Genomic DNA, 12640 nt, shown 5'->3' with positions numbered 1-12640 from the left:
CTTAAAATTGCCGGTACTAATGATTTCTGCAACAAAATTTTAAACGACAGTGACACTTTAATATCTGCACCCACTTCTATAGTAGTGTAAATGTACCATCACTCTGTTACCATATCATTCAGTGATGCAGCATTGCTCCTTGTATGTTTGTTGGATTCTGCTCTTGGCTTGTTTCCTAACCCTGTGAATGTTGTATCTAGCATCTCGCTGCTTCCTCCAGTGTTTCTTTATCTGTTAGTGCATGTTGCAGATCAGTATGTGTTCCCATTCCTGCCCCTATACCATCAGGGCTCTGTCTGACGTTTCCTCTGTTTTTTGCATGCTTTTTCTGTAGCTTGAAATGGCGATTGAAAATCTCCAAAAAAATGAAGGCATCACTTCTCACAAAAGCAGCTTGCTGAACAGTCATGTAAGTTCACACCTAACTTCAGTCCTCTGCCTGTCCTAAGAGCTTTACTGGCATGCTTGTTTATAACTCACAGTATTTTACTATAGCCAGACTACTTCTCCACATAGAATATTGTCCTATATGTGTACAGCAAATAAATGTTTCTACCTACATGCCTTACCTAATATCTGTATAACACAGAAGAGGAGTGATAGTAGTAATAAGTTCTAATAAGTTTTCTTCCTTCACTGAGTAACTGAAAATATATAACTGGGCCCTAATACAAAAGGGGTTAATCTTAAAGGGGTGTGCCTATTTGCAGAATAACTAGGATGGGATGCTCCTTTTAAGCATGAGTGTCAGTACATTAAGCTGTGCTGTAGTTTAGAGGTGTAACACTGCCACCTTGTGGCCACAGTAATAGATTACAAGAGAAGTTCTATTTAAATGTCTCTGGTCATGTCTCCTCAATATCTTCTTCTGTTCTCAGACACTGTGCCCGGTATTCTGTGGTTGGGTGATATTTTCAAGTTGGCTTCAATCCCTGATCCCACTACTCACTCTTCTCCACCTCCACCAAACGAGTGGCTGGAAGGGGTGTGGAGGCAGCGTAACTACATACCACTGCAGCACAACCCTTATGCCTACTTGGCAGATGCTGAGAGCAAAGATAAGAGTCATATTTTGAAACTGCCATCCTGCCACAGACTAGTGGGTACTTTTTATTAATGGTGACACTTATTTTCTGAAACTTTCTTTAATTAAGTGACCCTTTCCCAAATCAATAAGAAAAAAGACTAAGGGAAAAAAACTAGGTATTCTTATGCACAGAATACAAATGAACACACAGCAAAGATGTGGCGACAATCTTCCCCTTGTGGCTGTCTGGCACCTCATATGGATTAATGTCACCTAAACCTTATCATTTTATCCCCAGCTTATAGTGGGGAGCTAACAGTGCAGAGTTCACGGCTGGTATGTGTGAGAAGGACTCTACAGCAAGGATAGTTAAGTGTCATGAAGTCTCCAGTATTTCCTCCCTTTCACCCTGTTTGCATTATTTTTGCAGCTTCAGTGGCTGTTGGATAACTATGAAACAGCAGATGGTGTGAGCCTTCCCAGAAGTTCCCTCTACAACCATTACCTGCGCCATTGTGCAGAACATAAACTGGATCCAGTAAATGCAGCATCATTTGGCAAATTGATCCGCTCTGTATTTATGGGGCTGCGAACGCGCCGTCTTGGTACCAGGTTAGCATAGGACATATTGTCACTTATGTGTATAAGATTACATTTGGTATTACAGCTCTTAAACGTAGAGGTTGTCCGGGGAGATTGTGAGTGCAAGGAGATGTAAGAAATATAGCTTGTTTGTTAAATTCTTTACAGTACCTGTCACTGGGTGATGAAGAAAAAACCCCAAAAACACTGCTGGTGGACTGTTTTGAGATTCTGCCCCTGTCCCAGTAATAGCCTCCAGCAGCCTGCAGTTCTAAAGAATGGAATGGGCATTCCCTTTGCGGGTATGACACAAACCCTTACTGCACAAGGGAAGCCCCGCCCTCTCCGTCCTCTGTCACAGCTCCCTGACTGTAGTCACTTCTCTCGGCACTGGAATCCTGCCTCTCTGGGCGTCCTCTGAATGATAAAGCAGACTCCTGACCTTGGAATCATGCCAAGAGAGGCAGGATTACAGTGCCAAGGGGAGGGGCTACAGCCTGGGAGCGATGATTAGTTGAGGGAGAGATGCTGCCCACATGACTAGTTAATGCTGATATTCATACAGTGCGGGGAGGAATAAAACTTTTTCGGGGGGACACACTGGCAGACGATAAAGTCATTTGGTCCTGACCTAAGAAAAAAAAATTAACTTCAACAAACTTCTCCGCGCTCTCTAACGTCCTGCTAACTTTGGCCGCTCCCTGCAGTGTCTGAGGTGACAGGCTGCTCAACCAGTCACTAGCCGCAACACTGTCCTGGTGATTGGCTGAGCAGCCTGTCACCTCAGACACTTCGGGGAGCAGCCAAAGTTAGCAGGACATCAGGGAGCACGGAGAGGTATGTAGAAGTTTATTTTTTTTTCTACAATTATTAGGCAATTGCTGCACGGACATCACTAACGATAATATATAAGAATAGTCAAATAATAACTCGCAGCACTCTGGTAGTGTACAATGAACATGGGTGCCAGCTGTCTCACCAGGGTCCACCGTTGGGTCCAGAAATTGAGATGACTGCAGCACTCCAAATGCGTGAAAAGCGGTGGTTTATTGGCACCCACCAATAATAACTTTTATTTTTCCTAAAAAGCACTGACAAATCTATTAACAAAAAAGGAAAATTAGAGGTAGTAATGTCGCTTCAACTAACTGTCTATGTCTAGATCGTAAAATGGGGAAGTGTCGGCCGTAAGGAAATCACACCAACAACCAGTTTGGTCCAAGTTCCATATACACTCCTCTTTATTACTTCCTTGATCCATACATTTATACGGTAGAATATAGGGGTGGTTACAATATAACATTATTACATTCCTCTTTGATCTAATTGGATTACACCAAATTTCTATTCATTTATGCATTTTCTACTGCGTAGCTTAGGCCGTTAGACTCTTGTGGTAGTAACGTTTTCTATCTTCACATATCTTCTGGACGTGACTTCCTCTAGCTTCCTCTGCAAACCACCAGCATACCATTCTTTGTCCAGGACAGGAACCATTAATCTTCCATGTGAAGGCTTTGCCTTGCAGAAGCAGTTACGAGCTACTAGTGTGTGTGTGTGTGTGTATATATATATATATATATATATATATATATATATGTATATGTGTGTGTGTCTCTGAAGCAGTTTGTTAAGAATTATATATATTGTAATGAAAATCACGTGTTAGTATACATTGTAGATTTAAATGTTTCTCTTATGAGGGTCATACCTTGACCTCCATACCTGACAGTAACATATACTTCCATCCCACACCTTCACTAGCTGACGTTACCTCCTTTCAGTATATTAATTTGATATCCTAAGCAAGGTTATCTAACTATTGCAATTCATCAGTTACCAGAAGGCAGGCCTGCTTTCACCGGTACTACACCCCCTGTAATATATTACTGGACTCTGTACCCACTTTAATTCTGACACCCTACTTCTTGCCAACTAATGCCTCCTTTTATCTACCAGAGTACAAGAAGAAAGGAAACAAAATTAAGATCAAGACAGGGTCATCACCATCCATTCTTCAGATTCACTCCTCCACATTCCATTACATTTTTTCTATATCACTTTTTAGCCTCCTATATTTCACCTTCTTGACCCAGGTCAAAATCTCAGGCCTCCCACCTGGACCCTCCCTCAAACTATCAACGGGCAGTCCTGATGAGGACCCAAACTCTCCCCAGTCCACATCCAAACACCCAACAATAAGTACCTACAGTACTCATATATTACATTGAAAAGTGCCTAGTTTAATCACTACAGGACGGCACAGAACAGCACTATATACTGGACATTTTAAACAAGAAACCTTCAACAAAACCAGCAATTATAGTACAGTAGTCACTAACTCCTCACTCGTCCTTTACTGTGTAGCATTCTCTCCCCCACCCCCCCCCCATCCCAGCACTGTAAAGTGTGGGAGACGCGGGTGCGTTGTCTACAATACTACTGTATTATATATGCACACCAGCAGTCTTATACAGTACAGGATGTGAGATGGTGGTGCACTGACTGTACTACTACTGTACTGTATATGCACTCCAGCAGTCTTATACAGTACAGGATGGGAGATGGTGGTGCACTGCCTGTACTACTACTGTACTGTATATGCACTCAAGCAGTCTTATACAGTACAGGATGGGAGATGGTGGTGCACTGCCTGTACTACTACTGTACTGTATGTGAAGCCTCACCAGTGCTAAACTCACCAGCTACAACCCAGGATTCACACTCTCAAAAACATTTAAGCTACCGAGCAAAGTTTGAATTCTGACCGTTACTTCCAGGTAAATCTTCGCTCAAATACCGAGGTATTACTGTACTAAACAATATATAAAGCTGCGGGAACCCTAACCCCAATGTGGATTCCCCTCATGTGGTTCCCGTAGTTTCATATATAGTCTAGTGCTGACATCCAGGTAGGTGCAGCCCAGCTGCCCCAATTTCGTGATTTTTTTTTTTCTTATGCATGATATTTACTCTTACAATGTACCACATTTGTATACACTGTATCACATTATATATTAGCAGTTACATAATTTGTGATGTAAGTTCATATATACAATCACGTTATGATTAAGTCCTTACTTGCACAACTTACACCCTGATTGATTGACACACTTGTGTGTGTGTGTGTGTGTGTGTGTGTGTGTGTATATGTGTATATATATATATATATATATATATATATATATATATATATATATATATATATATATATATATATATATATATATATGTGTGTGTATATGGTCTTATTTCTATAGGGATATAAATATAGAAAGGGTCTTATTGATTGGAGCTGAAGCGTTGCTGTTGATTCAATGTGTTAGTATAATTAAAGGGCTTATCCAGCGAAAAATCTTTTTCTTTCAAATTACCTGGTGGCAGAAAATTATAGATTTGTAATTCACTTCTATTTAAAAAAAACTCTCAAGTCTTTCCATACTTATCAGCTGCTGAACGTCCTGCAGGAAATGTTGTTTTCAGTCAGACACAGTGCTCTCTGTTGACAACTCTGTCCAAGACAGAAACTGTCCAGAGAAGCCGCAAGTTCCCATAGAAAACTTTTCCTGGTCTGGACAGTTCCTGAGCATGCAGGGATACCAGGAATAGTCCAGCTTGGTATAATGGAGCTATATTGTATTTCTTTAGCAGCTTGCAGGGAATGCCATTTCTTTCTAGATACTGCTGACAGCGGTTGTATTCATATGTAGCTCATATTCTGGTAGATATAATTGTGATAAGCTTTGGGATGGATCACTCTTTCAGAATTTACATATATTTATGTATATGTATTTTTTTCCGTTTTACTTTATAGGGGGAACTCTAAATACCACTATTATGGCATACGATTGAAACCAGATTCTCCTTTGAATCGACTTCAGGAGGACACCCAGTATATGGCAATGAGACAGCAACCTATTCATCAGAAGCAAAGGTTAGCTTGCGCTTTTCCTATTATAACCATTTCTCCACAGTATCGCTTCTCATAGACATACAGTGGCTTTTTCACTGTAGAAACGTCTGGTGCCAAGTAGTTTTTATAGTCTAGACCAGGGTTTCTCAACCTGCGGTACGTGTACCTCAGGGGGTACGCGCCACAGGTTGAGTGGGTACGCGGCAGCTCTCTCCTTCCTTCTTTGGGGGAACGGGCTTGGTGAGGCTGCTGGGGGAAGGAAGGATTCACAGGGCACAGATCAGGGGCACCCCCCCCCCCCCCCCCCGAATAGTACGTGTTTCTCCCCCATCGCCTACTCTCTCCTACCTCCACGTCCTCTCTGCCCCCTCCACCTCCTCATGACCTCTTTTCCACCTCCTCTCTTCACCCTTACCTATCTCTACTTCTCTCTCTGCCCCATCACCTCCTCTCTCTTCCTCTCCCCCTCACCTCCTCTCTTCCTCTCCCCCTCACCCCTCTTGTGTCCTCTCCACCATCACCTCTTCTTTCCCTCCTCCTCTCTCCCCCTCACTCCATTTTACCTCCTCTCACCTCCTCTCTCTTCCTCTCACCTCCTCTCTTCCTCTCCCCCTCACCTCCTCTCTCTTCCTCTGCCCCTCACCCCTCTTGTATCCTCTCCACCATCACCTCTTCTTTCCCTCCTCCTCTCCCCCCTCACTCCATTTTACCTCCTCTCTTCCTCTCTCTTCCTCTCCCCCATTAACTCATCTTTCCTACCCTCCTTTACCTCCTCTCTCTTCCTCTCCCCCTTCACTTTCTCTCTCCCTCTGTTTCCTTCTCTGACCTCATTTTGCAGCGCAGTGCTTGGATGTGATCTTTCCTGTGGCTCAGAGGCTAGAGAAGAGAGGAAGACCCGCTTTTTTTTCTTTTTTGTGTTTGAGTGGGGGGAGTAAAATGGTGAGCTTTGCTATGGGGCACAGCAAGGCAGGGGGGATTTACTATGGAGACATAGCAGGAGGCATTATTATTATATGGAGGCAATGTAGGGGGCATTATTACTATATGTGGGTACAGCAGGAGGCATTATTACTATATGGGGGCACAGCAGGGGACATTATTACTATATGGGAGCACAACAGGAGACATTATTACTATATGGAGGGCACATCAGGAGACATTATGACTATATGGAGGGCACAGCAGGAGGCATTATTACTATATTTGGGGTACAGCAGGAGGCATTATTACTATATGGAGGCACAGGAGGAGACATTATTACTATATGGAGGCACAGCAGGGACATTATTACTATATGGGGGCACAGCAGGGGTCATTGTTACTATATGGGGGCACAGCAGGGGAAATTATTACTATATGGGGCACAGCAGGAGACATTATTACTATATGGAGGCAATGTAGAGGGCATTATTACTATATGTGGGTACAGCAGGAGGCATTATTACTATATGGGGGCACAGCAGGAGACATTATTACTATATGGAGGGCACATCAGGAGACATTATGACTATATGGAGGGCACAGCAGGAGGCATTATTACTATATTTGGGGTACAGCAGGAGGCATTATTACTATATGGAGGCACAGGAGGAGACATTATTACTATATGGAGGGCACAGCAGGGGACATTATTACTATTTGGGGGATCCTACATATGGGGGCAACCCACACACCTAGTTACTTTACTGCGGATGATACCAAACAGCAGAATTACCACTGTATGGGAACCTATAAGTAGGAAAAAGGGAAGGAAGTTAAAGGAAAAGTCAGGAGCCTAAGATGTTTGTCTGGCAGTTTCTCTGGCAAGAGCAGAATTGTAGCTGCACAAAATCATCATGGTGAAATCATGGTGGTCTGGGCCAGATGGGAAAAAAACATGGGGAGGTATCTGACTATATGAGGACATATTTGGCTGCAATGAGGAGGTATCTAGCTACATGGGGAATGTATCTGTCTACATTGGGGGAGGTATGTGGCTGCATAGCAGGAGGCATATTGACAACATGGGGAGATATCTGACTACATGGGGGGGACTTATCTGGCTGCATGGGGGGAGGTATCTGGCTGCAGGGTGACATGTCCAACTGCATGGGACAGATCTGGCAGAAAAGGGCATATCCAACTTCAGGGAACAAATCCAGCCGGAAGAGAGAGATCCCCCTAGAGGGGACATACCTGGCATCTAGAAACATATGTCTGCAGGGAGCATACCTAGCTACAGACAGCAGGGGGCACATATGGCTCCATGAGACATACCTGGTGCAAGAGGCATATCCAGCTGGAAGGGGTGTATGTGGCTGGAAAGGATTTATTGGGCTGCAAGGGGACATATCTGGTTACAGGGGCATACCTAGCTGAAAGGGGCATATCATGCTTACCTGCCTGCGCATCCGCCTGCTTATCTGGTTCATGGCTTTCTGATGGCCTGCACAGTGCGATGTCCTGCTGCAGCCACTGATTGGATGAGCAGGCTGTCAATGACCCGCAAGACTAAGAAACAGGTAGGAGTGCGGCCTGGTAAGCATGAGCTGTTCAAGACCCAGCAGCTAACTAGTTAAATAGGCAGTGGCAATAACAGTACAGAGTGTCACAGCAGATTTCGCTGCGAAAAGTGCATGGGAATCTACCCTAAGGCAATGTTTATAATGGATTGCATGCTTAGGGGGTACTCGGCTGGAGCATCTCGTCGCATGGGGGTACTTGGCTTGAAAAGGTTGAGAAACACTGGTCTAGACCACATACGAATTATTGGGGGACTCAACAGTCATACGATATCTAATACTGCTTTCAGGGCTTGAAAAGTCTCATAAATATGGTGTTCCTAGGTTTTTTTTCCCTTTCTTTATTCATGGTCCTCTAACTAGGTCCTTTTAACTAGGTATAGACCTTCACAGAAGATGGAAGGCATGCTAGAAAACACTCCCAACAGCAGCCAGCACACTTCTCCTGAACAGTCTGTGGCTGCCCAGAGCCAGCATCACCAACAATTCATTGGTAAGTCATAAAGATGCCGGATAGCCTTAGTGTGGAAGTAAGACTGCTATATGGTCATGTTCACCACTAATGGACATATGGACAAGAGGTAAAACCTCCAGGTTTAATTTGGTTGTACTGTGGATAAACTTTTCTAGCAAAGAGATTTGATGCCCTTGTCTCTTTTTTTTTATTTTAGATATGTCCCATGTATTCCCAGATTTCCCTGCCCCAGATCTGGGCACCATACTTTTACCAGATGGCATTAACATGGCAGATATAAAGAATTTGCAACTTATGTACCGGCGACACTGTGAGGTTAGGTTTCTTGCATCACTTTCACCACCTTCAGTTTTTCCTGAATAACTGGGTACATTTTAGCAATTCCATCTTGCTGCACATTGTTTGCTTATTGTGAGATGCCAGCTTAGACCTCATACAATTTATAAAATGCTTCTCCCTTTTCTTTTCTCTGTAGGCAACTATTGATGTGGTTATGAATCTACAGTTCCAGTACATTGAGAAGTTATGGCAGGCATTTTGGAACTCAAAGCCAACCTCTCCAGATAGTGCCACTACATTGGCAAGGTGTGAAATCCATTTTCAAAACAGCCCTTTTATACTTTTCATTTTTAAACTTTGTATTAAAAAAAAAAAAAGCCTCCTCTACTTGAAGGGGGTTATTGAGAGTTAGTCATGACTGCTTTCTTCCAGAATGAGCACCTCTCCTGTGCTCAGTTTGGGTGCGGTGCTGCAGCTCTGTTCCATTGAAGTGAATAGATTTAAATTGTAATCGCACACAGCCTGAGGAAAGAGCCGGTGTTGGTTTTGCAGGACGTTAGCTGTGCTTTTCTAACCCTGGTCAACCTTTTACAACCCCTTAAAGGGGTAGTGTGGCGGTAAATAATTATTCACAGAATAACACACATTACAAAGTTATACAACTCTGGAATGTATGTTATGTCTGTGAATGGCCCCCTTCCCCGTGTCCCCCCCCCCCCCCCCCCCCCCCCCCCCCCGCCCGTGTACCCGGAAGTGTGGTGCGCTATACATACCTGTCACGTGCCGACTCGTCTCCGATCTTCAGTCTGCGATGTTATCTTCGGACGGCCCGGCCGAATCCCTCCGAGCGTCCTGAGTGCCGGCCGCCCTCTTCAGCGTCATCGCATAACTGTGCTCAGCCAATCGCGGCTGAGCATCTGATGCCGCGGCCGCGTCATTGGCTGCTCAGCCAATCGCGGCTGAGCAGCCGATGACGCGGCAGAGGGCGGCTGGCACTCAGGACGGATGAAGGCATTCGGCCGAAGACTACATCGCTGACTGAAGATCGGTGACGAGTCGGCACGTGACAGGTATATATAGCGCACCACACTTCCGGGTACACGGGTGGGGGTGGTGGGACACGGGGAAGGGGGCGATTCACAGACATAACATACATTACAAAGTTGTATAACTTTGTAATGTGTGTTATTCTGTGAATAATTGTTTACCGCCGCACTACCCCTTTAATGGGCAGCTAAATTTTATGCCTTTACCACTTAAAGTGAGACAAGTCACATTTGAAAAATAAATGGAACTTGATCATTTTGTGGTAATGAATCTGTGATGTTTTAACTTATATATTAAGGAAAAACTCAGTGGTTATCCAGGATTAGAAAAACATGTCTGCCTTCTTCCAGACACAAAAGAACTGGGGTAGGGGAGCTTTCTGGTGTAGTATCCCAAGGTCCTCAATTATAGTGTCTTATAAACTTCCACCATTCTTACTCGCCTAATGAGGTTGTGCTTAGGTTAGGCACAATACTACAGTGGTTTGCAATAAATTAGAATATTAACAAAAAGTTATTTTTTTTCCCAGTAATTCAATTCAAAAAGTGACCTGATATATCCTATAGAGTCATTACATACAGAGTGAACTTTTTCAAGTGTTTATTTCTGTTAAAGTTAATGATTGTGGATTATAGCCAAGAAAAACCCAAAAGTCAGTCAATGTTTTTAACACAGAAATATTGACCAAATGAAAAGTGTACAGTAAATGCCCTCAATACTTGGTCGGCACCTTCTGTATGAATGACTGCATCAATGTGGCATGGAGGCGATCAGCTGATGGCACTGCAGAGGGGTTAGTGAAGCCCAGGTTTCTGTGATATCGGCCTTCAGCTCGTCCGCATTGTTGGCTCTGGTGTCTTTCATCTTCCTCTTGACAATACCCCATAAAGTCTCTATGGGGTTAAGGTCTGGCGAGTTTGCTGCCAATCTAGTCCAGTGATGCTGTGGTTAGTAAACCAGGGATTGGGACTTTGGCAGTGTGGACAGGTGCCAAATCCTGCTGGAAGAGAAAAATCCCATCTCCAAAAATCTTTTCAGCCCAGAGAAGCATGAAGGGCTCTAAGATGTCCTGGTAGATGGCAGCGGTGACTTTGGTGTTGATGAAACCCAGTGGAGCTCCACCAGCAGATGACATGGCTCCCCAAACCATCACTGATTGAGGAAACTTCACACTAGACCTCAAGCAGCTTGGATTGTGCGTTTCCACTCTTCCTCCAGACTCTGGGACCGAGATTTCCAAATGAAATGCAAAATTTACTTCCATCTGAAATCAGCCCCTTGGACCACTGATCAGCAGTCCAGTTCTTCTTCTCCTTGGCCCAGATAAGACTCTTCTGGCGTTGTTTATTGGTTAGGAGTGACACATGGGATGCAACTCTTGTAGCCCATGTCCTGCAGACGTCTGGATGTGCTTGTGGCTTTTGAAGCACTGACTCCAGCAGCAGGCCACTCTTTGTGAATCTCTCCCAAATTTCTGAATGGCATTTTCTTTACGATCCTGTTAAGACTGCGGTTCTCCCGATTTCCATCACCTTTTTCTACCACGTGTTTTCCTTCCACTCAACTTTCCATTAATATGCTTTGATCCATCACTCTGAGAACAGCCAGCTTCTTTAGCATTGAACTTTTGTGGCTTCCCCTCCTTGTGGAGTGTGTGAATGACTGCCTTCTGGACATCTGTCAGCAGTCTTCCCCATGATATTGTTGCATACTGAACCAGACTAAGGGACCTTTTATAACACTTAGGAAGCCACTGCAGGGGTTTTGGGTTAATTATTCAAATTTTATGAAATCCTGACTTTTGTTTTTTTTTTTGGCTGTAATCCATAAACCTCAACTTTAGCAGAAATAAACGCTTGAAAAAGTTCACTCTGTATGTAATGACTTTATAGAATATATGAGGTCACTTTTAGAATTAAATTACTGAAAAAAAAAACCTTTTTGTTGATATTCTAATTTATTGCAAACCACTGTATGTGAAGGCTAAAGGGGTTGTCGGATAATAATCATTCACCGCTGCTTGCCTGGGACCACCGCAGTATGAAACCAGGTGTAACAGCGCAGAAACAGACACCTGCTCAGATCTTACTGGTATAGAAATTCCCTTAATGGCAGTCTTAGTGCAGATGACCATATAATACCCTGGAGCCTTTCGGAAGCTTCCTTCTTAACCGCATAGGCCCTATTTACACATCCATCCTTCTGTCAGTAGTTGTGGACCTGCAACACTGGACAGAACATAGGGCTGATAGATTTCAGTGGCCCCATCCACATGTCTGTACGCGTGTACTGGGCTGCAATCCGTTCCACAGCGTGGACCTGACTTTGCAGCACAAATCGCTATTTTTAATGTAGTGCTCTGTGATGCATGGAGCACTACTGATGCCCATTTATAGTGCAGTCTGCGGCCCTGTGCTGCACTATGGTCGTTGAACAGTCCCTTACAATCCATATAAATATCTACTCTTTTGACCCTCTGCCTTCCAGGTCATTGGTCAGATTGACATTTTCTACATCATACACCTACAACCTAAACAATCCATATAAAACATAATGCATATATATATGTAGCCAGGGTTAACTTGATGAACAATTGTGTCAGGGAGCTATGTTAAGTCAATTAGAAAATCAAGTTAAACATGTTTTTGTGATCAAGTTTACCCTGGCTACAACTCATTTTAAGCCTGGCTACATCTGTATATTGACCTTTTTAAAGGGGTAGGTTGCAAAAAAAAATTTTTTATATTAACTGGTGCCATAAATTTGTAATTTACTTCTATTAAAAAAAAAATAAATAAAAAAATCTTGTGTTCCAG

At 43.5% G+C, this 12640-nt stretch overlaps 1 protein-coding gene across 3 annotated transcripts in view; it reads left to right on the top strand.

Moving 5' to 3' along the window:
• The window catches only part of RFX2 (regulatory factor X2), a 54984-nt gene that overhangs the window by 32031 nt on the left and 10313 nt on the right, over positions 1 to 12640 (top strand). For all 3 annotated transcript variants that reach the window (XM_069978727.1, XM_069978726.1, XM_069978728.1), the window contains 6 exons: positions 335 to 409; positions 1458 to 1639; positions 5424 to 5543; positions 8401 to 8516; positions 8695 to 8813; positions 8974 to 9083. In XM_069978727.1, coding sequence (XP_069834828.1) covers positions 335 to 409; positions 1458 to 1639; positions 5424 to 5543; positions 8401 to 8516; positions 8695 to 8813; positions 8974 to 9083 — 722 coding nt within the window. The remainder of the gene's footprint in view (positions 1 to 334; positions 410 to 1457; positions 1640 to 5423; positions 5544 to 8400; positions 8517 to 8694; positions 8814 to 8973; positions 9084 to 12640) is intronic.

The sequence above is a fragment of the Dendropsophus ebraccatus genome, chromosome 7, assembly GCF_027789765.1.
Source record: "Dendropsophus ebraccatus isolate aDenEbr1 chromosome 7, aDenEbr1.pat, whole genome shotgun sequence".
Classification (NCBI taxonomy): Eukaryota; Metazoa; Chordata; class Amphibia; order Anura; family Hylidae; genus Dendropsophus; species Dendropsophus ebraccatus.
Note: the sequence above shows the minus strand (reverse complement) of the source record. Positions and strands in the feature narration are given on the sequence as shown.